Source organism: Salvelinus fontinalis, chromosome 5 (genome assembly GCF_029448725.1).
Source record: "Salvelinus fontinalis isolate EN_2023a chromosome 5, ASM2944872v1, whole genome shotgun sequence".
Classification (NCBI taxonomy): domain Eukaryota; kingdom Metazoa; phylum Chordata; class Actinopteri; order Salmoniformes; family Salmonidae; genus Salvelinus; species Salvelinus fontinalis.
The window spans coordinates 20404478-20431735 of NC_074669.1; the positions used below are offsets into that span (position 1 = coordinate 20404478).

A 27258-nucleotide genomic window follows, 5' to 3' on the forward strand; every position below is an offset into this window, starting at 1 on the left:
TTGTGTCATGCACAAAGTAGATGTCCTAACCGACTTGCCAAAACTCTAGTTTGTTAAGAAGAAATTTGTGGAGTGGTTGAAAAACGAGTTTCAATGACTCCAACCTAAGTGTATGTAAACTTCCGACTTCAACTGTACGTATCAGTCATTGCATGCACTAATTTCAATCTGATTTGGTTCTTTTTAAATGACATCGGTCTAGACTCACCCAGCAATATGTTAACATTCAATCAGGAGATTAAGAGTTCAATCCCTTGGTGGGTTGCCCTCTCTCTTTTTTTCCCTGGATCAACACACAGTTTAGTTTTTCAAGACCAATTAATCCGGGTCACGACACCAAGTGTTAGCAGTTGATGTTACTCTTAAATAACACAGACCCCAAGGCAAATCAGGGGGAGGTAAATAGGTTTATTCAAAGAGGACAAATCATAGATGTAATGCTGAAAGGTAGATGGTTCATCTCCCCTGTCCTCAGTGATTCTCTCCACAGAACAAAGGACAGGATGTAGTTGTCACGTTCTGACCTTAGTTCCTTTGTTTTGTCTTTTGTTTTAGTATGGTCAGGGCGTGAGTTGGGTGGGTTGTCTGTGTTAGTTTTTCTATGATTTTCTATTTCTGTGTTTGGCCTGATATGGTTCTCAATCAGAGGCAGCTGTCAATCGTTGTCCTTGATTGGGAACCATATTTAGGTATCCTGTTTTCTGTTGGGTTTGGTGGGTGGTTGTTTTCAGTCTTTGTGTGTCTGCACCAGATAGAACTGTTTCGGTTTTCACTTTGTTGTTTTTTATTTTGAGTTGTTCACTTTCATTAAATAAGATGAACAATTACCACGCTGCGCATTGGTCCTCCGATCCTTCAAACTTCTCCTCCTCAGACGAGGAGGAAGACGACAGCCGTTACAGTAGTTTTATAACCCTAGCCTGTGGTTGACCAATTAGAATTCCTAGAAAAGAACTTCCAACTTCAACTGTAGCTATCGTTGTTGCCTGAAATTGCTCGTCCATATATTTATATATTCTTACTTACATTCCTTTACTTAGATTTGTGTGTTTTGGGTATACGTTATGAAATTGTTATTTTACTTATTAGATATTACTGGAGTGTTGGAGCTAGAAACACAAGCATTTCGCTACACCCGCAATAACATATGCTAAACATGTGTATGTGACCAATACAATTTGATTTAATTTGTCGAGAAGGAACCTGCAAGTAAGTATTTCGTTAGATAGTGTATACTATTTGTATCCTGTACGTACGACTAATAAAACGTGAAACTAATTTCAACTAAAACTAAATAGAACGATAAGTTTATAACATTAATGCGCACCAGTTATGTTTGCTTATATTATCCTTTAAACTACTAATACTACTTTGAATGTTGTAACTATCAACTGTCCCGTTAACAATCACCCATATTAGCAAACATATTTTATTTCAAATGTCACATTGCTCTAGAAGGGCCCTATAGTATTAAACTACTGTTACCCACTCTGTTCATCCTTTTTTGCTGATCTGGCATAAGGTTTTACCTATAGAACATTAATAATTTCCTTGTTGGAAGAAAGGAAAGGTGGGTGGGATGATGGATGTTCGAGGAGACCATCCAGCAGAGGGTGCTATAACTCTTTCTTTAAAATTGGCAAGCTACTATAGTTGGACATTTCTCAAATGAAATCTTAGTATATACAAAGATGATCTATATATAGATAATATTTTGCCTTTTCCTCACTGATATATGTCAGTACCTAACCGCTGTATCTAACCATTCTGTATCTAACCATTCTTTTGTGTGTCTGTTCTAAATGTGTGCCGTTTCCCTTATTTTCTCAGAGTAACCCGAGATAGGAGATTGCAGAGGCAGAGCCTTGTAGATATGTCTCCGGGCCAGAGCCCGTCTATGTACTTAGTTTGAGGAGTTAGCAAGATAGCTTTGGTCAGCTCAGAGTTAGCGGCATTGGCGGAAATCTTTTGATGGCAGGGGCACCTATGTAGGTGGGCCAAAATTGTTCTATCTGTGATACTACTCTAGAAATGAGAAAATTCATAACACTCTGTGCTTGGGATTCTTGACCAATCATGTTCATGTTGTCATGCTGCATCACATGGTTGGTATGGTGGCTGTTTGCGATATCACACCCACATCAAACCACACCCCCAAAACAGCTCTCAGTCATGGCTTAAAATAAGCAAGCTAAAAAAAAAAGGCAGGCCAAATCAGTGAATTCTTTAAAGTAGTCAACTGGGTGGGGATTTCTATGGGTTTGGGGCAATCAGCCAATGATCAGAGCATTGTCTTCTTCTTCAAGCATTTCACTGAACTTGTGCATGTGACAAATAAAACTTGAAATAGGGTGCTATGGATTGTAAATGGCTATAAGCTATATCACCACTATCTTGTAGCTACAATAAATGAATGACACACAATATTTGGTTCAGGACTCCAGCACTGCAGGTGGTATAGAGGTCCTGGATGGTAGGAAGCTCAGCCCAGTACATAGCACTATATTCTGTAGCGCCTTGCAGTTGGATGCCAAGCAGTTCCATACCAAGCGGGAATGCAGCCAGTCAAGATGCTCATGATGGTGCAGCTGAATAACGTTTTGAGGATCTGAGGGCCCATGCCAAATCTGTTCAGCCTCCAACGTTGTTTTAGAGAATTTGGCAGTGCGTCCAACCGGCCTCACAAGCGCAGACCACGTGTAACCACGCCAGCCAAGGGCTTCCACATCCGGGACAGCTGAGGAAACTGAGGAGTATTTCTGTCTGTAATAAAGCCCATTTGTGGGGGAAATTTAATTCTGATTTGCTAGGCCTGCTCCCTAGTGAGTGGGAATGGCTCCCAAATGGGTGGGTCTATGCCCTCCCAGGCCCACCTATGGCTGCGCCCCTTCCCAGTCATGTGAAATCCATAGATTCGGGCCTTCATTAGGGCCTAATGAATTCATTTTAATTGACTGATTTCCTTATATGAATTGTAACTCAATAAAATTGTAGAAATTGTTGTGTTTACATTTTTGCTAAGTATAAATGAAACCACTGATGGAAGTGATCACCTCCTGCACTGTAATTGTTCTCCACCGCCTAGCTCATGCAGCAACACTGCTAAATGAACAAAGGAATGTTTGTGTAGGGAAAGAGGGGCCAAGCACCGATAGTTATGCTAATTATCACCATCTACATGGGAGGTGTGAATTGCAGGTTATTACCATGTGCCATGTGCTCAGGTAGAAGCCATTAGCCTAGCCATTAACCCAAACAAAGTAAACCATGTTTCAAAGTTGATGCCGCATTTATTTCATGTAGGAGTGATCGGAGGAATTGCTTGTCTACATCGGAGGAAAGACTTGGAGTGTTCACATGCTCGGGGCTCGGAAGAAATGCCAGAACCATTCTCACCATTAACAGCCGTGGCATTGTTTTTTGCCCTTTTCAGTGGTGCATGACGTCAGAGTTCCGCATGTGGGAAAGATCGGGGTCCAGAGATCATACCCACGTTTCCTGGTTGTAATTACGAGTTGGAGGGGCATTCACATGCATTTTTCCCAATAGGAAGGTCATACTTGATGTGAACATGATGTGAACGTGGCACGATGCATGTGCATTAGGTATACTTATGTGGATGAGTCAACTTATTTGAATTACATTTTCATATGATTTAATACATGTTTTTAACAAAGTGCGCTCCATTTGAGGTAGAAAACGTAAACGTTATTACAAGGAAAAAAACTTTCAGGCCTAATAATTTTGAGACTACAGGAAATAGGTTGACTGCTATGTTAATTAAGCAACTGCAGTCATGGCTGCTTGGATTGTCAACAGCCTTGTGGCTATTGTAGTCTTTTGACTGTGGGCCAGCTAAGGAGTATTGGTGTCTCTGAGGGGTCTTTGGTCTGGTTTGCTAACTACCTCTCCAGTGTATAAAGTCCAGTGTATAAAGTCAGAACATCTGCTGTCTAAGCCACTGCCTGTCACCAAGGGTGTACCCCAAGGCTCGATCCTAGGCCCCACGCTCAATTTACATCAACAACATAGCCCAGGCAATTGGAAGCTCTCTCATCCATTTATATGCAGATGATACAGTCTTATACTCAGATGGCCCCTCCCCGGAGTTTGTGTGAAACGCTCTACAACAAAGCTTTCTTAGTGTCCAACAAACTTTCTCTGCACTTAACCTTGTTCTGAACATCTCCAAAACAAAGGTCATGTGGTTTGGTAAGAAGAATGCCCCTCTCCCCACAGGTGTGATTACTACTTCTGAGGGTTTAGAGCTTGAGGTAGTCACCTCATACAAGTACTTGGGTGTATGGCAAGACGGTACACTGTCCTTCTCTCAGCACATATCAAAGCTACAGGCTAAGTTAAATCTAGACTTGGTTTCCTCTATCGTAATCGTTCCTCTTTCACCCCAGCTGCCAAACTATACCCTGATTCAGATGACCATCCTACCCATGCTAGATTATAGCGGCGTAATTTATAGATCGGCAGGTAAGAGTGCTCTCGAGTGGCTAGATGTTCTTTACCATTCAGCCATCAGATTTGCCACCAATGCTCCTCATAGGACACATCACTGCACTCTATACTCTTCTGTAAACTGGTCATCTCTGTATACCAATCGCAATACCCCCTGGTTGTTGCTTATTTATAAAACCCTCTTAAACCTCACTCCTCCGTATCTGAGATATCTACTGCAGCCCTCATCCTCCACACACAACACCTGTTCTGCAAGTCACATTCTGTTAAAGGTCCCCAAAGCACACACATCCCTGGGTCACTCGTCTTTTCAGTTCGCTGCAGCTAGCGACCGGAAAGAGCTGCAACAAACACTCAAACTAGACAGTTTTATCTCAATCTCTTAATTCAAATACTCAATCATGGACACTCTTACTGACAGTTGTGGCTGCTTTGCGTGATGTATTGTTGTCTCTACCTTCTTTCCCTTTCTGCTGTTGTCTGTGCCCAACAATGTTTGTACCCTGTTTTTTTTCTGCTACCATGTTGTGTTGCTGCCATGTTATTGTCATGTTGTGTTGCTGCCATGCTATGTTGTCGTCTCAGGTCTCTCTTTATGTAGTATTGTGCTGTCTCCCTTGTCCTGATGTGTGTTTTGTCCTATATTTGTATTTAGTTTATTTTTATTTTTAATCTCAGCCCGTATCCCCGCAGGAGGTATTTTGCCTTTTGGTAGGCCGTCATTGTAAATAATAATTTGTTCTTAATTGACTAGTTAAATAAAGGTTGAATAAAAAAATACAAAATAAAACATTAAAAACGGGGACCATTTCTGAAGTTTCCAGACTGGGAATGCAAAGGAACACGGCCATTAATCGTCACTAGTTACCACAGCCACACATTCATAAATGGCTAAACTCCACCTGTTTCTACAATTTCTCTTCTTAAACTCTGATTTTAAACCTACCCCTAACCTTAATCAAACTGCTAACCTTATGCCTAATCCTAACCTTACTTTAAGACCAACAAGCTAAATAAATTATATATTGGCAATTTCCATTTTGTGTCTGCAGTAACTAGTGACGCAACCCCTCTGGACTCCACCCACTGGGGACGGCTCCAGCAAAGATTTGTATAACTAAACTTGTGGCTTCAGTCTTGTTTTGTGAAGTCACGTTTCCACCTCCCGCGAGTTTACACGTCACCAGTTTCCTGTTGTTATTTTGTCAATGGTGGACAGTCTAACTAACTCATAAATATTGGGGAATATCAACACTGTAACCAGGAAAAGACAACCTGGAAGGCGGTAAGCTATTTACTAATAGAAGCTAAAACCAAACTCTCCAAGCCGGTGGCATTGACAAGAGGCGGGAGCTAATTAGTTAATAGCTGGCAAAAATCTGACAGTAGGCTAGCCACTGTAGCAGTAGCAGCGGCCTTGGTCGGTTTTGGAAAAGTTGCCTGATTTTATGTCCATCATCAAGAAATTACCATCATCACGAGCTATGGACATCTAGTTTGGAGCGTCACCCGGACCGGTATGTAAGCCACGATTGGCATATTTTATAAGTTGTGCAAAATTTCCTCTAAACGAAGCCCCAAACTATCGTTAGCGTTCTAACTACAAGGTTAACTAATATTACGCCACTTGCTAGCGATCATTGCTTTAGTAAAGTTTGATAGCTAGCTAACTGTGTTAGCCTGGTGTCACTGTTTTAGCAAGTAACAGGGGATGTTTGCTTGCGAATGTTATCCAGCCCATAGCCCACAGCACAATCATCCCCATAGTTACCGAAGAGTTATGATTAAATATAAAATGTTCTATACTATATGTGATGTAAATCCCCGATTGGCAAATAATTAGTTAGGTAACGTTAACTAGTTAGCAATCTTACAAAATAGTTAACTGTAACTTACATTAGCTAGCTACAATTAGTAAACTAGCTAGGCTAGCTAACTATTCACTTAGTTGACTAATATTGTGATGTAGTTGTTGAGCGACAAGTAATATTGTATGTTTTTAATATTCATTAAAAAAACTGGATAGTAAACTTTTCTAGATTAGTTACAAATTATCACCTCTCCTTTGCATTGACAATGAGAACTACTTGCAGTCGACCGAGTTGTGCTTCAAACTGTAATACGCGACAGTTTCTGTGAATAATTATTCACCAAATGTATCGTGGAGTTGGGTTTAATCGCCTACTAGCTAACTAACCAAGTTGCTTTAACTTTGTTGGGAGCCACACCTCAGCTGTTATGCTTTTGTTGAAAATTATTTGGCAGATTTATAGTAGTAACTGTTTATGACAATGTATTTTAAAATGTAACGTTAATAACACTGAAACTGTAGCTTGTAGCTGTCATTTTACATTTAGTTTTGACAAATTGATACATTTCAAGCCTTTATTTCTGCCTGCACTATCTGATAATTTGCTATGTCTGTAGTGAACATTGATCTCCAGTGGGACATATTTTCCAGTACATGTTGTTTTAGACATCATGTTTTATTGAACACACTGATTTGTGGCTGTTACTGGGTTTTCAGCCAGACTGTCAAAAGTGTTTGCTGTGAGTAGATGGGCTGTAGGCTGGATCTTGAATATTAAAACACCATTTGAAATAGTCATCCATGCCAGCCTGAGTGTTGTTTATTACACAGAGAGCCTATTAAACCTAATTATGTTGTTTATTATGAGTAAACTGCAGTGACATGAGAGGAATGCATGGAGTGTGAAATATGACATTCCAGAAGGCCCTGTTTTTTCAAAGAACGCATAGCTAGATACATGGACCTTATCAGAAATCCCAATATGCCCTCAGATGAACCATCACAGGCAAAGTGTCAATACAGGACTAAGATTGAATCCTAGTACACCGGCTCTGACGCTCATCGGATGTGACAGGCCTTGCAAACTATTACGGACTACAAAGGGAAAACCTGCCGCAAACTGCCCCGTGACGCGAGACTACCAGACTAGCTAAATGCCTTTTATGCTCGCTTCGTGGCAAGCAACACTGCAGCATGCATGAGAGCACCAGCTGTTCCGGACTACTGTGTGATCATGCTCTCCGTAGCCGATGTGAGTAAGACTGTTAAACAGATTCAACATTCACAAAGCTGCAGGGCCAGACGGATTACCAGGACGTGTACTCAAATCATGCGCGGACCAACTGGCAAGTGTTTTCACTGACATTTTCAACCTCTCCCAAATCGAGTCTGTAATACCTACATGTTTCAAGCAGACCACTATAGTCCCTGTGCCCAAGAAAGAGAAGGTATTCTGCCTCAATAACTACCGCCCTGTAGCATTCACATCGGTAGCCATGAAGTGCTTCGAGGCTGGTTGTGGCTCACATCAACACCATCCCGGAAACCCTGGACCCACTCTGATTTGCATACCGTCCCAACAGATCCACAGATGACATAATCTCAGTCTCATTCCACTCTGCCCTTTTCCACCTGGGCAAAAGGAACCCCTATGTGAGAATGATGTTCATTGACTACAGCTCAGTGTTCAACACCATTGTGCCCACAAATCTAATCACTAAGCTAAGGACCCTGGGACTAAACACCTCCCTCTGCAACTGGATCCTGGACTTCCTGACGGGCCGCCCCCAGGTGGTAAGGGTACGCAACATCTGCCATGCTGATCCTCAACACTGGGGCCCCTCAGCTGTGCGTGCTTAGTCTCCTCCTGTACTCCCTGTTCACCCACGACTGAGTGGCCAAGCACGACTCCAACATCATCATTAAGTTTGCTGACGACACAAGTGTTAGGCTTAATCACAGACAACGATGAGACCGCCTACAGGGAGTAGGTCAGATACGGACAACAACCTCTCCCTCAACGTGACCAAGTCAACAGGCCCCATTTAACATCGACGTGGCTGTAGTGGAGTGGGTCGAGAGCTTCAAGTTCCTTGGTGTCCACATCACCAACAAACTAACATGGTCCAAGCACACCAAGATAGTCGTGAAGAGGGCACGACAACACCTTTTCCCCTTCAGGAGACTGAAAAGTTTTAGCATGGGTCCCCAGATCCTCAACAAGTTCTACAGCTGCACCATCGAGAGCATCCTGACTGGTTACATCACCGCCTGGTATGGCAACTGTTCGGGTTTTGACTGTAAGGTGCTACAGAGGGTAGTGCGTACAACCCAGTACATCACTGGGGCCAAGCTTCCTGCCATCCAGAACCAACATACTATACGGTGTCAGAAGAAGGCTCAAAAAATTCTCAGACTCCAGTTACCCAAGTCATAGACTGTTCTCTCTGCTATCACATGGCAAGCAGTACCGGAGCGCCAAGTCTAGGTCCAAAAAGCTCCTTAACAGCTTCTACCCCCAAGCCATAAAACTGCTGAACAATTAATCAAATGGCCACCTGTACTATTTACATTGACACCCCCTCCTTTGTTTTAACTCTGCTACTCGCTGTTTATCTGTGCATAGTCACTTTATCCCTACCTAGATGTACTAATGACCTTGACTAACCTGTACCACCGCACATTGACTCGTTACTGGTCCTCCCTGTATATAGCCTCGTTATTGTTATTTTATTTGTTACTTTTTAATTTTTTACTTTATTTCTTGAACTGCGTTGTTGGTTAAGGGCTTGTAAGTAAGCATTTCACAGTAAGGTCTGCACCTGTTGTATTCGGTGCATGTGACATACAATTGTGATTTGATTAATTTAAGCACATTTCAACATTGGTTCTACTGTCACCCTACGTGAATACTTTTTTTTTCAAAGAAAATGTGATAAATAATACACTCAAAGCCATGTCTTTTTCTTTCGTATGTTCCTATCTCGTCATAAGGAAATCTTGTTAGGTATTTGCTGTAGAACCGGTTGGAATGGAAATAGAACAGCTCTTTAAATGGAAGTGCAACAGCTCTTGAGTCAGCAGTCTGTCATTAATGATACATTGGTTATTTATTTCCTTCATACATCCATACCTATGTATAATCAATCTTGTTTTGAACCTGTGCAGATGCTGGATAAGAGGTGCTTGTCGCAGTCACTTAGATCCTTTGCCAGCCTGCAAGTAGCATTAATGCAGTGTTTGGATTCAATGTGTGTCTGCTCAGGTGGTTTGAACTCTGTTTTCCTGGATAGATGGCAGCATAAAAGTACTGCTGCTGACATTAGGTTCCTATTTCTCACATACAGTGCCTTCGGAAAGTATTCAGACCCCTTGACTTTTTACACATTTTGTTAGGTTACAGCCTTATTCTAAAATTGATTTAAAAAAAATCCCCCCTCATCAATTTACACCCAATACCCCATAATAACAAAGCACAAACCATTTTTTTTTTTATGTGAAATTTACATAAGTATTCAGACCCTTTACTCAGTACTTTTGGCAGCGATTACAGCCTTGAGTCTGGGATATGACGCTACAAGCTTGGCACACCTGTACTTGGGGAGTTTCTCCCATTGTTCTCTGCAGATCCTCGCAAGCTCTGTCAGGTTGGATGGGGAGTGTTGCTGCACAGCTATTTTCAAGTCTCTCCAGAGATGTACGATTGGGTTCAAGTCCGGGCTCTGGCTGGGCCACTCAAGGACATAAAGAGACTTGTCCCAAAGCCACTCCTGCTTTGTCTTGGCTGTGTGCTTAGGGTCGTTGTGCTGTTGGAAAGTGAACCTTCTCCCCAGTCTGTGGTCCTGAGCACTCTGGAGCATGTTTTCACCAAGGATCTCTCTGTACTTTGCTCCGTTCGTCTTTCCCTCAACCCTGACTAGTCTCCCAGTCCCTGCCACTGAAAACATCCCCCACAGCATGATGTTGCCACCACCATGCTTCACCGTAGGTATGGTGCCAAGTTTCCTCCAGACGTGACGCTTGGTGTTCAGGCCAGAGTTCAATATTGGTTTCATCAGACCAGAGAATCTTTTTTCTCATGGTCTGAGAGTCTTTAGGTGCCTTTTGGCAAACTCCAAGCAGGCTGTTGTGCTTTTTACTGAGGAGTGGCTTCAGTCTGGCCACTCTAGCATAAAGGCCTGATTGGTGGAGTGCTGCAGAGATGGTTGCCTTTCTGGAAGGTTCTCCCATCTCCACAGAGGAGCTCTGTCAGAGTGACCATCGGGTTCTTGGTTACCTCCCTGACCAAGACCCTTCTCCCCCGATTGCTCAGTTTGGCCGGGCGGTCATACTGAAGGAGTAAGGATGTGGAATACCTCTTCATGTTACCTCAAATGTCTCTATGGGGCTGCAAAGGCTTTGTTTGCCTTTTTGTGTTGCTGTTTTTTTTTTCTTGTTTAAAAAAAAAAAGCCTTTCTCCCCTCAGAGCTGTCAGCTGCATGGAACAGTCTGAATCAGACCAAAGCTGCTGTAAGTAAACCCATATTAACAATGTTGTCTCATGGTTTCACAGTTTTTCTATTTTTGTAGACTCACCACTTAATGCAATGACACATGGGCTGTGGTATTTAAGTTATTGTTCTGCATTCTTTGTCTGAGTCAGGCACTTTTTTGTTTTCCTTGCAGTTGCAGCACATTGAGAACTGTCTGGAGGCTTCTCCTGGCTCTGGAGTTCTGCTGGATTCCGTCATGGATACAAAGAAAAGCTCTGGGGGCGCCACCAGGAAAGTGAGCCGCAGAGGTGAGGCACACAATGGTGTATCTCATCCTTGTAAGCCGTGGTTACTATTTACAGGACAAGGTTCTCAAACTGGACTTAGCAGCAGGCATCGTCAATACTTTGCGTTGTTTTGCATTGCAAGGTTACTTTGCAGGAATTCTAACCCTATCTCTCCTGACTCAGATGGGCGGCGCACAGAGGACAGCTCCCAGGCAGGCGGAACCTCCAAGTCCAGAAGGAGGAGTCATCGGAGCCCAGACAAGAGCTCCCGCAGCCCCCTGAGGAACACCACACAGGACAGCAACGTCCACAGGAACAACTGTGTTGAGTTTAAAGAGCCTCTGACCTCTTATAGGTATGCACTGTTAATCAGATGTAAAAACATTTTAAGTGTATTTCTACCATGTTTACTAATGTATGCTGAGGTTGTGCGACGATACAGTGCAAAATGTTGAGTTTTTAGTCCCTGACTGTAATCCTATAAATCCTGCAGTCGTAAGTCGCTACTTTTACAGCCACATGTACATGTGTAGGTCTTTGCACATAAGGCTGCTATTCAAAGCCATGTGATCTTGACACATCCCATTCAAATAGCCTGAATGCTTAAGTGACCCCCCCCCTCCAGGGAAGCAACCCCAACACCCCCCCTGACCTCCGAGCTGGAGGCCCACAGTCTGCAGTCAGAGGTTGCCACCCCCCCTCCCCCGGACTCCTGTCTCAGCCAGCTGGTCTACCAGTGTGACACGCGAGACCAGCAGACTCGCGGAGACCTGAACAGCACACACTCGTCTGCCCTGGACAGCACTGTGGTGTGCTATCTCAACCACCGTCCCACGCTGGAAGCCCTGGGGCCCCCAGGCCACGCTGTTACAGCCAGAGATGCTAACAAGGAGGGGGGCCCAGAGGACAGGCACAAAGCACACACCCTGGAGGGCCCGGCCCCACCCCCAGCAGAGACTGTTTCCTCAAGCCCTGGTTCGGCCTCCCAGAGGCTGGAGAACCTGAGGCAGAGGAAGCCTGACGATAAGCTGAAGAAGCTGAAGGAGACGATCCGCAGACAGAGAGAGCACCTGGAGGCTGCTGACAGAGACAGGCTTCTGGAGCAGCCTGTGGGCATCAGTGGAGCTGTGGAGACGACCACCGTACCCACGGCTAAGATACGTAAAGTAGCAGCCGCACCTCCGGCACCTATTTACAAAGGTAAAGTCCACTGGATAAAGAAAGTTGGTCTCCAGTTGCACTGGATGTAAAATCTGATTACATCATTCCTTCAAACCAAATCTTATGTAACAGTCATTTTGTTCTTATCAGGTTTCAACAGGAGTGAGACCAAGATCTGCGCTCCTGATGGTAAAGTGTGGCGAGAGATCTACAGAGACCTGTCTCGCCAGCTGTCAGGTGAGCACTGAGTGGTAGATGACCAAAGGACACACCCTATGCTATTAGCTATGCTTACATAATGACCGCTGCAGTTAACAGGTGTTATTGATAGTTGTGGGGAGTGAATAAAAGGACTGTGGAGATGAACTGCCAGTTCATCACCTCTCAATAGAATCAATGGGCTGTTGACGTCATAGTGGATGTACAGTGGAAAAGGACATCAGATGGACAGCGTAGTCCAGGGGTGCTCAAGTACTATTTGAGAAGATCTGATCACACAAATTTCATGGTGGCCCAGGTCTGAATGGATATTGTCCTTTATTGGCATAATAACAAACACCCACCTCGCAACCCATGCGATCCCTTGTTCACACCTTTTGTTGGCGGAGAATTTTTAGCAGTTTAAATGCTAATTTCCTGCTATTGTACACATTTTCCATGTGTTTCTATGATACAGGTGTCAAAGCTTCCCCAAAAGAATTAGGTAGCTCTGGTAGAACATATTTTTTGATTGGTGATTTTGTGCATTTAACAAAATCCCATCAGATAGCCTGGTTTTCAAATGTGTCATGTAAACAATAGTATTAGGGAAATCGTAAATGTTTAAATCAAACTATTATATTAATCTGCTATTCACAATAATAGTATTATTGTGTGCGTACTCAGTGCTGGCAATGTTCCACTTGGTCAGTCACCGGGATCGTCTCGTTAACACCAGCCACACTACACGATAATGGCAACAAATTCTGATGCTGCCAGAACTTTGTCAGAGCCTACGACTTAACGTAGTGGTACTTAATCGTCAGACCTAGACCCTGTCACACTGAATGACCCAAGATGTCCGACAATCGTTTACGACCTAAGGATTTGCCCACAACGTGAACATTTTGTCTGGTACGGCAAAATCCAGGCAAAAGACAGCTTATTTTCGAGCCACCTTAGTCTAATCTTTGGGATGGAAGAATGCTTTGTTTTACTTGAATGACTAATACCGGATATAACGTATGTAGAAAGATGATGGACCTATATAATCTTTGACAACTAACAATTCTGACAACTGAATTCGAGAGGATTTATTTTATGTTTGAGCAGAAGAACACAGCATTAGCCATGGCAAAATGCGTAGAATTGCAGGAAATTAACTTTAAAACTACAAAATCTTCTCAGCGCCATGCAGAATAAGTGGAATCACAGGAAATGTGCTTTAAAATTGCAACATTTTCTCTCAGCTCCATGAAGAAATCTGTAGAATTGCAAGAAATTTGTAAAAAAATAAAACACATTTTTCTACACCGCCAAGATGGAGGCCTCTAAAATATTATTGTCCAGGGCCATTCAGATTAGCTGACCAGACCTATTGCCACGCCAATACCTAAACTCCCAGTTTGATCCGGGAAAAAAACTGTAATACTAGGCTATAAATATATCTGATGTTCCGATTTCAAGCTCCTGTGCTTAAATGCTGCTCTGCCATTCAAATTGCCCTGGAAATGAGATGGCATAAAATACACTCCAGTATTTTCAGAAAGACTAAGGGCTATTTTACCTATCCCCGTCAACTGTTTCCTTTAATAAATAAAGCAACTGTCCTATTTTGGACAAGAATGATTTTGAGAGAGAACATTTTCACCAAAGAAATGAGTGTTCTCTAAATTTAGGATAACTTGATGAATGCGGTGAGGTTTTTGCTGCAGCAGATTTTCCAGGCATTTTGCCACAACCGCAGCACTGCTCGCTTCCCTACCGTTTTGTATGACTGTTTGAAGAAACATTTTTGTATTTTCTTTGTTCTCCCTGGCTCTCTGCTCATTCCTGGGCTTCCTCACAGGTTGATGCCAAAGTTCTCTGCTTCCTCCTCTTACACTGATACAGTCCACCAGCTTCATATTCAATTGCTTTGTTTTGCATTCGGATGTCTTTCAGGAAGCTAGAAACTTTTTTAGAAATTATTTTTCCCTCTGTTGTGTTCAAACTGTCATGTCATATCCTTTCTCCCCGTCTTAGAGAGCACCAAGCCCAAGCAGCGACCCACAGAGAAGGCTAAGGAAAGGAAGCCGTCCAAGCCTGTGAGGAAAATCCATAAATCAGCTTCTGTTCCCGACCCGGAAACCATGCTAGGTTGGATCTCTTTTCATTTCTCCCGTCTCTCTCTATCTCACTTTTTATTTGTCTCTCGTGCTTACTCATCCTGGGTCTATGCGTTCAATAGAAGATGTGGAAGCTCCTCCAATATTGTGTGTGTGTAGGGGATAATTCATCACAAAGCCAAAGGGTCTTTCACAAACAGGGGGAGTCTCCTCATTTGTTTTGGTTCATCAGTTACTGTGCAGCATGCACACTGAACCTGAACAGGTGTATCACAGTGAATACATCTGGCAGGCGTGTACCACATAAGGCCTTAACTGTGTGCTATTAAACAGGCCTCTGTTTGTCATTGGCACCATTTAAGTCACTTATCCACAAAGAAATGTCCAGAATGTATCGCATGCTGATTGCAAGCAAGCCGCAGTGTAGATGCACACTGTAGTTGGAATGCAGATGCGGCATAGTTCTGCTGGGCTGGGCATACCAGCTCTCTGACAGCCACCCTGTACTGGGCCCATACCAGCCTCCCTCCCTCTTTCTTTGCCTCTCTCTGTCTCTCTCTGTGTCTCTTGTCTGTGTGTGTTCTTCCCAGTGCAGTGGAAAGTGAGATGAGTGTGATACAGTGTAGTCTTACCCTGTCATCCTGCTGCTGGACTTCTGCTCCCAGCCCGCTCACCAAAAATAGCCCCCTGAAATCTATGATCAAGTTCAGCTCCTTTACCAAACAGGAACAGCTGCTGGCCTAACGTCAGCCCCTGCTTTGTAGAGCAAATCGGTAGGCTATATTATTCAAAGTAATGGAAGAATTGAGAAATGGTAATGTTCCATTTGTTCAAAGTGAATCCAGCAACACTGCTTTGTGTTAGATCCCTTGAGTTCACTGCAGTGCTGACACCTTTTATGAAGAAAGTAAAAAAAAAAAAATATTTTCAAAGTTGGTTATGCAGATGGTGCATAATTGAACCATACTCATTACATTTATTTTCTCTCCAAAGACTTCATAGTAGAGCGAGACGACATCATTATGTCTCTTTTGTGCACATGAGTATCACTTCAGTAAAACAGCATTACATTTTATTTGATACATTTTCAAGGAGCAATAAGCTGTTGCAACATCAATAATTATATGTACCAATTAAATCTTGAAGGATATAACTTATAAATGCCTCATGAGTTCAACTGTTGTACCCCATCATAACCCAAATAGAAGCCAGTTTTACTCCAATGTTTGTAACTATGTAAACAAACACTGTATAGCCTCAACATAGTTAACTGTAATTTTGATATCATGGATGGTCAGTCCTTGCATCCATAGCTCTGTCTATTACTGAGTGGCAAAAATGTCAGGTATATCCCTCAGCTTTTTACCAAAACCGAGGCGGGTTGACCACTTTGTTTCAATTAAGGATTCTAAGTTGTAAGTCTTTGCTTTCTGATAAACAGTCCTGCCATAAGTCATTACTGCTGAACTCTACACCGACCATGATCTTTCTGTGTGTTTTCGTGGTGTGCTCCCTGTTGCTGCAGTGATCAGCACCACGTCATGGCGGGAGGGCCAGAAGCTGGTGAAGATGGTACTGGGCCCCGCTCCACGTCTGCCTCAAGAGCAAAGGCCAGATCCCACAGAAAGACTGGCCAGAACAGGTGGGTTGGGAGACATACAGTGCCTTCGGAAAGTATTCAGACCCCTTGACTTTTTCTACATTTTGTTACGCTACAGCTTTATTCTGAAATTGATTAAAGAAATAAAAAATAATCCTCAGCAATCTACACATTATCCCATAATGACAAATACAAACAGATTTTTTGAAATTATTGCATAATTATTAAACAAACAGATAGCTTATTTACGTAAGTATTCAGACCCCTTCGCTATGAGATTCAAAATTAAGCTCAGGTGCATCCTGTTTCCATTGATCATCCTTGAGATGTTTCTACAAAGTAATGAGTAATGGGTCTGAATACTTAGGTAAATGTGATATTTCGGTTTATTTTTAAATGTGCAAAAAAATTTAAACCTGTTTTTGCTTTGTCATTATGGGGTATTGTGTGTAGATTGATGGGAAAACCCCCCTAATTTAATCAATTTTAGAATAAGGCTTTAACGTAACAGTGGAAAAGGTCAAGGGGTCTGAATACTTTCTGAAGGCACTATCTATTACCCTCACCCATCTCTGCTCTACTTGGCCTTCTCTCCTCTCTCCCTCTCATCCCCCTCCACTCCCTCTCATCCCCCTCCACTAAATCACACGCTAATGTGTACGGCTACATGCACACAATAATGAGATTGTTGTGGATAGTCAGATTCATATAATAGTTTGATCAAATTGTTTACATGCTATGCAAGAAGAACGATTCTCCTAATAATCATGTTTACATGGACACTGAATGGCACACTCATAAATGCAGAAAATTGCATTTGTGTTACGGTATATGTGGTGTTCATGTTTTTGTTTGTTTATTGCCTGTTAAAAGGCGTACAGTGCACGGCTAAAGGAATATCAATAAATAAAGAGTTTGTCGTCTCTTCTAGCACAGGCAGTCTCCCTACATTAGCCAACTTTGGCTGTCAGTGACCGGAATGAATTAAGATTGACTAGCCGTTTCTGACTGACTGCGCAATTCAGCATGGTTTGGTTTCCATGGGTTGTGCTGGTGGTAGACTCATATCGGTGGGGTGGGGGTGAAGTATGAGGCTGCTTAAGGGTTGTACTGCCAGTCTGTCTTTTTTACTGATATATTAATTTCTGCATTGTTGGGGTTAGACTTAGCAAGAAAGGCATTTCACTGTACTTCTGCAAGTGACATTAAAACTTGAACTCCAGACAACACATCTACAATTGTTTAAATAAATGTTCTATCTGGATATAGCTACTAGGGCTGTCAAACCATTACAAACATTTATCAAGTTAATCGCATGGTTTTCCTTAGTTGTCTGCGATTAATCTCACATTTATTGAAAATGTTTCAATTATAACACATCACATTGGGTTGTAGGAATAATATATTTTGATTATAGGGGAAGAAAAATAAAATATTTAAGACAATTGAATAATAACAGATCAGTCAAGTCTTGAGTTCATGTAAAATATCATACAACTATTAGATCTAGCCTAGACTACTTCTTATCCATGTTCTTCAACATGAACTAGTTACAAGCTGCTACTACAAGAATTGGGATAATTTGGTCATATCTTTTGACCTGAGGACTATTAACAAAAACATAGCTAAATGGAATGGCTGTCCTGTTCTGTTTTTCAAATCGGAGTTTAATCTAGAGGCATTCTGCCATTACATTCTAAACATTCTCGTTTGGCTAGCTAGCTAACGTTAGCATAACAAGCTAGCTACTTCTGTGCAAATAAAGCGTCTGCTGTTATTTAAAGAAACGCCTGAGAAAGTGTATGATTGAACTTTCTGTAAGTTTTCTTTCAGAATTATTGCGCAAAGCTGCGCGTATAGTTGTTTTAGCACAACAAGAGAGGCAGACCGCACTGCTACTGCTCTTGGTAGCAGCTGTTAGTAGACCAACAGCACAGAGTGTTGCGGTCTGTGAGGAAACGGACTTGGCTGACAAAAATTAAATGCGTAGCAAAGATTGCCGTTTAATTGTAACGCTTTAACTCTGACAGCCCTAATAGCTACCACGATTTTCCCCCTAATCATGCACACAAAACACATGTTCCTTTCAATTCACAATAAAATTGTCACAAATCAATACAATACCCCTTATGTCTTTTACAATTTTTTTCCAGCATCCCATCCTCGGTCAAATTCGGACCCCTGTTCAGAGCTGAATCGGCGGTCCAGACCCAGCAGCTCAGAGAGACCCTGCAGCCGGTACAGGACCACCCCAGACCCTTTCTTTGCAGGCCCAGCCGAGGACAGGGCCCTCAACACAGACCTCCTGTCTGTAGACATCCGGGGCATCCTGGACGACCTGCAGCTGGAGCACAGAGCAGAGGAGCGAGCTCCAGTGGAGCCCAGGATGGGTTCAGTGTCCGGCGCCAGAACCACAGCATGGACAGCTGGTTGCTCATCCTTACGGGGCTCCCGCAGTGCCAGCCCCACCAAGCGCAACAAGCCAGAGCCATCAGAACCAGGGCCCAAGAAGAGGCACTACGACGCCGACTCAGTGCGCCAGTACATCACCCGGCAACAAGAGGAGCGTAAGAGACGTCTAGTGGAGGAGCGAAGGGCCCAGAGGGAGGAGGCGGAGAGCAGGAGCCAACGTCTTCAGGAGCTATACAGGAAACAGAGAGCGGGGGTAGCCAATAAGGGCCCTGCGGTACTGGAGAGTCCAGTACAGAAACGCCTGCAGGAGACCTACACCAAACTACTACTGGAACAGGCGGAGTTAGAAGAGGAGCCTCTGCCTTACCAGACTCAGCCAGCCTCTACCACAGTCATCCACCAGGTAAAGGCATCTTTAGTTGTAATGAGATGAAGCCCTCACTGTCCCCTTACTCACATGGCAAGCTTTAGCGAAAATGTGGGTATAGAGCATGGTATGCATGGCATGTCAAATGCATATTTATAGCTGCCCTTGTTACATTAAGAGCCAAGATGTGAAATGGTGACATGGAGAATTACCCTCAGTATAACTCTGGAGATATAATGCTATTGCTTATATTTCATGTAGTCAAGTGGCCTGTAGGAAATGACTCATCCTGTGGTGAGTTAAACTAGCTGTGAGTTATTTGTGGTGTGTGTTCTCCTTTAGCAGAGGCCCCTGTACCAGCCATCCGGGGAGTCGGACAAGGAGAACAAGAGGCAGGAGAGACCCCAGAGTGCCTCCTCTAGCAGTGACCTGTCTCTATCTGAGATACAACCTCCTCCACTCTCCAGGTCAGCACACACCTCACTAAAACACTAATTACAGGTTATACAGTGCCTTCGGAAAGTATTCAGACCCCTTGACTTTTTCCACATTTTGTTAGTTTACAGCCTTATTCTAAAATGTATTTTGTTGTTTTTCATCAATCCCCTCATCAATCTACACACAATACCTTATGACAAAGCAAAAACAGGTTTAACAAATGTATTATAAATATAAAACTGAAATCACATTTTTATAAGTATTCAGACCCTTTACTCAGTACTTTGTTGAAGCACCTTTGGCAGCGACTACAGCCTTGAGTCTTCTTGGGTATGATGCTACAAGCTTGGCACACCTGTATTTGGGGAGTTTCTCCCATTGTTCTCTGCAGATCCTCTCAAGCTCTGTCAGGTTGGATCGGGTTCAAGTCCGGGCTCTGGCTGGGCCACTCCTGCGTTGTCTTGGCTGTGTGCTTAGAGTCATTGTCCTGGAAGGTGAACCTTCATCCCAGTCTGAGGTCCTGAGCTCTATGGAGCAGGTTTGCATCAAGGATCTCTCTGTACTTTGCTCTGTTCCTCTTTTCCTTGATCCTGACAAGTCTCTCAGTCCCTGCCGCTGAAAAACATCCCCACAGCATGATGCTGACACCTCCATGCTTCACCGTCGGGATGGTGCCAGGTTTCCTCCAGGCGTGTTTTTAATCTTGTTTCTCATGGTCTGAGAGTCTTTAGGTACCTTTTGGCAAACTCCAAGTGGGCTGTCATGTGCCATTTACTGAGGAGGAGCATCCGTTTAGCCACTCTGCCATAAAGGCCTGATTGGTGGAGTGCTGCAGAGATGGTTGTTCTTCTGGAAGTTTCTCCCATCTTCACAGAGGAACTCTAGAGCTCTGTCAGAGTGATCATCGGGTTCTTGGTGAACTCCCTGACCAAGGCCCTTCTCCCCGATTGCTCAGTTTGCCCGGGCGGACAGCTCTAGGAAGAGTCTTGGTGGTTCATAACTTCTTCCATATATGAATGATGGAGGCCATTGTGTTCTTGAGGACCTTCAATGCTGCAGACATTTTTGGTACCCTTACCCATATCTGTACATCTACATAATCCTGTCTCGGAGCTCTAGAGACAATTCCTTCAACCTCATGGCTTGGTTTTTGCTCTGACATGCACTGTAAACTGTGGGACCTTATATAGACAGGTGTGTGCCTTTCCACCTTTTATTTAACCAGGTAGGCTAGTTGAGAACAAGTTCTCATTTGCAACTGCGACCTGGCCAAGATAAAGCATAGCAATTCGACACATACAACACAGAGTTACACATGGAATAAACAAAACATACAGTCAATAATACAGTAGGAAAATAAGTCTATATACAATGTGAGCAAATGAGGTGAGATAAGGGAGGTAAAGGCAAAAAAAGGCCATGGTGGCGAAGTAAATACAATATAGCAAGTAAAACACTGGAATGGTAGATTTGCAGTGGAAGAATGTGCAAAGTAGAAATAATGGGGTGCAAAGGAGCAACATACATAAATACAGTAGGGGAAGAGGTACTTGTTTGGGATAAATTATAGATAGGCTATGTACAGGTGCAGTAATCTGTGAGCTGCTCTGACAGCTGGTGCTTAAAGCTAGTGAGGGAGATAAGTGTTTCCAGCACTGTGATAGACCGCATCCAGTTTGTTGAGTAGAGTGTTGGAGGCTATTTTATAGATGACATCACCGAAGTCGAGGATCGGTAGGATGGTCAGTTTTACGAGGGTATGTTTGGCAGCATGAGTGAAGGATGCTTTGTTGTGATATAGGAAGCCGATTCTAGATTTAATTTTGGATTTGAGATGCTTAATGTGAGTCTGGAAGGAGAGTTTACAGTCTAACCAGACACCTAGGTATTTGTAGTTGTCCACATATTCTAAGTCAGAGCCGTCCAGAGTAGTGATGCTGGACGGGCGAGCAGGTGTGCGCAGTGATCGGTTGAATAGCATGCATTTAGTTTTACTTGCAGTTGGAGGCCACGGAAGGAGAGTTGTATGGCATTTAAGCTCGTTTGGAGGTTAGTTAACACAGTGTCCAAAGAGGGGCCAGAAGTATACAGAATGGTGTCGTTTGCGTAGAGGTGGATCAGAGAATCACCAGCAGCAAGAGCAACATCATTGATATATACTGAGAAGAGAGTCGGCCCGAGGATTAAACCCTCATAGAGACTGCCAGAGGTCCGGACAACGGGCCCTCAGAGTTCAGTGTGTCAAATCGATCAGAGAAGTAGTTGGTTAACCAGGCGAGGCAATCATTTGAGAAACCAAGGCTGTCGAGTCTGCCAATAAGAATGTGGTGATTGACAGAGTCGAAAGCCTTGGCCAGGTCGATGAATACGGCTGTGCAGTGATGTCTCTTATCGATGGCGGTAATGATGTCGTTTAGGACCTTGAGCGTGGTTGAGGTGCACCCATGACCAGCTCTGAAACCAGATTTCATAGCGGAGAAGGTACGGTGGGATTCGAAATGGTCGGTAATCTGTTTGTTAACGTGGCTTTCGAAGACCCACAAAACCCATTGAGTCAATGATGGCCCCAAAAGCCTTTTGGAGTGGGTCTGTGGACTTTTCCAAATGAATATTAAAATCACCAAAAATTTGAATATTATCTGCTATGACTACAAGGTCCGATAGGAATTCAGGGAACTCAGTGAGGAACGCTGTATATGGCCCGTAAACAGTAGCTATAAAAAGTGATTGAGTAGGCTGCATAGATTTCATGACTATAAGCGCAAAAGACGAAAACGTCATTATTTTTATTTTTTTGTAAATTGAAATTTGCTATCGTAAATGTTAGCAACACCTCCGCACGGGGGATATGGTCACTAGTGTAACCAGGAGGTGAGGCCTCATTTAACACAGTAAATTCATCCGGCTTAAGCCATGTTTCAGTCAGGCCAATCACATCAAGATTATGATCAGTGATTAGTTCATTGACTATAACTGCCTTTGAAGTGAGGGATCTAACATTAAGTAGACCTATTTTGAGATGTGAGGTATCACGATCTCTTTCAATAATGGCAGGAATGGAGGAGGTCTTTATCCTAGTGAGATTGCTAAGGCAAACACCGCCATGTTTAGTTTTGCCCAACCTAGGTCGAGGCACAGACACAGTCTCAATGGGGATAGCTGAGCTGACTACACTGACTATGCTAGTGGCAGACTCCACTAAGCTGGCAGGTTGGCTAACAGCCTGCTGCCTGGCCTGCACCCTATTTCATTGTGGAGCTAGAGGAGTTAGAGCCCTGTCTAGGTTGGTAGATAAGATGAGAGCACCCCTCCAGCTAGGATGGAGTCCCTCACTCCTCAGCAGTTCAGGCTTGGTCCTGTTTGTGGGTGAGTCCCAGAAAGAGGGCCAATTATCTACAAATTCTATCTTTTGGGAGGGGCAGAAAACAGTTTAAAACCAGCGATTAAGCTGTGAGACTCTGCTGTAGAGCTCATCACTCCCCCTAACTGGGAGGGGGCCAGAGACAATTACTCGATGCCAACACATCTTTCTAGCTGATTTACACGCTGAAGCTAGGTTGCGCTTGGTGACCTCTGACTGTTTCATCCTAACATCGTTGGTGCCGACGTGGATAACAATATCTCTATACTCTCTACACTCGCCAGTTTTAGCTTTAGCCAGCACCATCTTTAGCCTTAACGTAGGTAGCCCTGCCCCCTGGTAAACAGTGTATGATCGCTAGGTGATTCGTTTTAAGTCTATTACTGCGGGTAATGGAGTCGCCAATGACTAGGGTTTTCAATTTGTCAGAGCTAATGGTGGGAAGCTTCGGCGTCTCTGACCCCGTAACGGGAGGAGTAGAGACAAGAGAAGACTCGGCCTCAGACTACGACTCGCTACTTAATGGGGAAAACCGGTTAAAAGTTTCTGTCGGCTGAATGAGCGACACCAGTTGAGCATTCCTACAGCATTTCCCTCCAGAAGCCATGAGAAAGTTGTCCGGCTGCGGGGACTGTGCAGGGGGATTAATACTACTATCTGTACTTACTGGTGGCACAGACGCTGTTTCATCCTTTCCTACACTGAAATTACCCTTGCCTAACGATTGCGTCTGAAGCTGGGCTTGCAGCACAGCGATCCTCGCCATAAGGCGATCGTTCTCCTGTATATTATGAGTACAGCAACTGCAATTAGAAGGCATCATGTTAATGTTACTACTTAGCTTCGGCTGTTGAAGGTGCTGACGAACCATGTCCAGATAAAGCGTCCGGAGTGAAAAAGTTGAATGAGGGAAAAAAGTTGAGGGGAAAACTAAAAATATAAACGGTAATTAAAAAGTAAAAACCGTAAAGTTGTCAGCTAGCAAAGTAAGGTTGGCAACAAAACGCACAGCAACACGTCTGCAAGTTCAAGAGGAAGTGACGTTTCCAAAATCACCGACAATCAACGACTATCTTTGCAGTAGATTGCAACACCGCCCCGTTTGGAAGTACTATCTTGGCGGAAAATGTTATAGTTTGCGATGGAGATTTCAGGATTTTTGGTGTCATGTCCAATCCAATGTCAAATCATGTCCAATCAATTGAATTTACCACAGTTGGACTGCAATCAAGTTGTAGAAACATCTCAAGGATGATCAACGGGAACAGGATGCACCTGACCTCAATTTCGTATCTCAAAGCAAAGGATCTGAATATTTACGTAAATAAGGTTTTTCTGTTTTTTCTGTTTAATAAATATTAAAACGTTTCTAAAAACCTGTTTTTGCTTTGTCGTTATGGGGTATTGTGTGTGGATTGCTGAGGATTTTGTTTTATTTAATCCATTTTAGAATAAGCCTGTAACGTAACAAAATGTGGAAAGAGTCAAGGGGTCTGAATAGTTTCTGAAGGCACTGTATGTTACCTTTTCCATTAGCACTGGCTAGTGTAGAGGCCCAAAGCATAGAGCCATATTACCTCCTCATAGCGAAGGAACAGAGCCAATAAGGATTTTTTTTTGATTCTGAACGGTCTGTTTCCACGGGTTTCCATTGCAGCATTTCAGAACATGGTGAAGTATTTTATTTGTTTGTTTAACCTTTATTTTATCAGAGAGTCCTACTGAGACCAATGTCTCTTTTGCAGATGAGCCCTGAATTACAGAAAATACACCCATCTAAATGCAGAAAGAAAAACACGGTCATTAAAAACTAACACATTCATCAGTAATACGTTCTTCAATCAGCTTTCTGAATTACACTAGAGGCACCAGAACATCACATTTTAAGAACATTTTGAAGATTGTTCCACAAATAAGGTGCAAGAGAACAAATTTACCTAGTATGCTCGATTAACCATAAAATAGGGTACTTCTAGTGATAGTTTAGATGCAACAGTAACTTCAGATACTGTAAATATCTGTCTGGTCCTCACATAGGGTAAACATTATGGTATGTAACTGTCATCTGCATATGTTCATAAACTCATGAGTTGCTATGCAGTTTTTGGAATCTTGTTGTGTTGATCCTCGGCCCTGAACAATTTTTGCTTATATAATGAACACAAAGGTGGTTCTCAGAAAGTCCTATTTGGACTGTACAAGTCACATATTTTAATGGCTTCATGCATATTTAGATGTCTTAAACCTTTGGCATAGTATCCTATGGACAGTGTTGCTCTTTACTAAAAGTATTTTATGGGTCCATAAACTAAAGGACTTTGTTAATCCCCAAAACAATATTTTGAGTGTTTCTGAGCCGTTTTGTTTATAAAATTGTGTATTTGAATACTAATCCTCCACTCTTTCTCCTTTAGGAATGAGCTGGGACTGGGAGTTCCATCGTGGCTGCAGCCAGACCGTCTGAGTTCTGTAGTTAGACTCTCTAGTGCTCTGGCTCCCACCACAGACAAGCTTTTCTCCCTGGGCCTGGAAACGGGAGGGGGCTCTGGGGTGAGGGGAACCAGCCCTCCAGCCAGGCCTCAGCACTCCACTCTCACAGGAGCATCCAACAAGACCAAGATGAACCGCAATGAGGCCCTGAAAGCCACAGCCGCATCCCTGTCTACCCGCATAGAGAGTGAAGCACGGAAACTGGCCGGCACAGGGATCAACTATGGCTGTGCGAGGGACTTGGATCTTACCGGTCTGACCCATCTTCAGCCTCAAGACGACGGCTGCTGGGCCAAGCCTGTGAGTCCATCGGTCAGAGAGAGCACTGATGCTGCTGACGAGCTATCCCTGAGGATCCAGAGGCTACTGAGTGCTGGCCAGAGCACATACAATGAAGCTCTCCCAGGGGTGGGCAACCTGCACAGCTTCAGAGAACAGAGAGGCGGGGCCTCTGCTTCAGGCAGCAGGCCCCAGACATCCCCAAGCGTTGGCTCCCATAAGAGGCCGGAGGAGCACCCTGAGGTACCGGGGAAGACCAAGCTCCATGACTCCAGCGGTGACTCCATCAGTGAGGGCCCACTGCTGAGCGAGGGCAGCCTGTCAGAGGGAAACAAGAGCCCCTGCACGCACATAAAGAGGGTCCCCAAACCAGCAGAGCGTCTCGGGTCACTGGACTTCTGTGCGGGCCAGAGGGAGGGCTTCCAGCCCATCTCTCACTTCCAGAGAGTGGCAGATAAGTACCCAGCCCTCAGCACCCTCCCGTTCTCTCAGCCACGGGACCGCAGCCGTGGCCCATGGGAGGAACTGACCAAGGGAAGACCTCATAGCGTCATCAACATCTTCACGAAGAACCACCTGCACAACCACACCAAGGGTTAGCCAACACATTTACACACCCACCCTATCCATAGAAGTGTTTTGAATGAAAACGAATGTTTAACCCATCGTCTGTTCGTCTTGCTTCCCTCTGCAGTTGGAGGAGAGGAGCAGGCAGACATGAGCTCCCCTGCTGTGCATTGTGGCCTGTCTGCAGCCAGCTCGGTGGATGTGGCACCAGCGTATGAGGATGACTTTGTGTCTTCCCGTAGCAGCGGGAGCAGCCAGTCTAAGAAAGGATACAACGGATGCAGGTAAAGTGGTTTATACCACTGTCACATGACTGGGTGTTGCTATCTGAATACCTCTCATGCAATTAAAACATAATTTCAAAATCCTGTAAAAAATTATGGGAACTTGACCACAAGATGGCACTAATGTCACATGGCTGGCTAGGAGTTCAACTCAACAGATGTGAGTTGCTGTTTTTGAAGTTGTTTTAGTCGTCTGTGGTGGTTTGATGCACATGATTTGGGTCTTAAACAATCTTTTATCTCGACGTCTCATTGCAGCATCACCAGTGGGAACAGTCACTATGACGAGTTGATGAGTCGCAGGTCCCCTTATGACACCCGGACTATAGACCTGCCATCCCATCACTCCTCAGGCTCCACTCCGGTATCTTCACCTCACTCAAAGGGTTCGGTGAAAAGGGGTGAGACTTTCCCCACAAAATCAAATAACCACTTCCCCTGAAATCATGCAGCCAAGTGACAATTTCTTACTAGTGTTAAGTGTCTCCCATCTCTTTAGGCGCTGCTTCAGACAAGAGTGATACCACTCTGGTGGAGGAGCAGAGGAGCCCCTGCTCTCCGGGATCGGAGAGCCTGTCTAGAGACTCAAGACGAGGAGGCTCAGCCTCTGAGAGAAGCTCCATCCACAGCCTGGTGAAGAGCGTGTACACTGACAGTACACTAGGGGGCGCCTCGGGCCACTTACACTGCAGGTAATGTGTTCCAGACCACTTCTGAGGGGCTCAGGGGAATTCCCAGGAGCTTGAATATCCTCCTTGACCTTCAGTGATTACTGGTATTTCCTTCCTTCCTGAGCTTCTTGGTTGTCTTACAATCTCTGAGCACATTTATGTGGGGATATTATTGCTGGGATATGGGCACAATGCCTCTTTCAATTACATGAGTTTATGGTCTATTTGTTTCACTGTGCAGTCTCACTTCAGGTATTCGATACAATTTCCTTGTTAGCCAGCA

The 27258-nt window shown here is 43.9% G+C and overlaps 1 protein-coding gene across 4 annotated transcripts in view; it reads left to right on the forward strand.

Annotated features, from left to right (window-relative positions):
- Nucleotides 1-5642: 5642 nt before the first annotated feature.
- LOC129855286 (centrosome-associated protein 350-like) overlaps nt 5643-27258 on the forward strand; it is a 41960-nt gene continuing 20344 nt past the window's right edge. For 2 of the 4 annotated variants that reach the window (XM_055922778.1, XM_055922782.1), the window contains exons 1-14: nt 5643-5987; nt 10746-10789; nt 10946-11060; nt 11223-11394; nt 11665-12239; nt 12351-12437; nt 14424-14537; nt 16032-16148; nt 18260-18921; nt 19228-19352; nt 25099-26048; nt 26148-26304; nt 26563-26705; nt 26804-26996. In XM_055922778.1, the coding sequence (XP_055778753.1) occupies nt 11009-11060; nt 11223-11394; nt 11665-12239; nt 12351-12437; nt 14424-14537; nt 16032-16148; nt 18260-18921; nt 19228-19352; nt 25099-26048; nt 26148-26304; nt 26563-26705; nt 26804-26996 (3347 nt within the window). In that variant the 5' untranslated portion in view covers nt 5643-5987; nt 10746-10789; nt 10946-11008. The remainder of the gene's footprint in view (nt 5988-10745; nt 10790-10945; nt 11061-11222; nt 11395-11664; nt 12240-12350; nt 12438-14423; nt 14538-16031; nt 16149-18259; nt 18922-19227; nt 19353-25098; nt 26049-26147; nt 26305-26562; nt 26706-26803; nt 26997-27258) is intronic. The other 2 variants (XM_055922780.1, XM_055922779.1) reach the window with 2 other exon arrangements.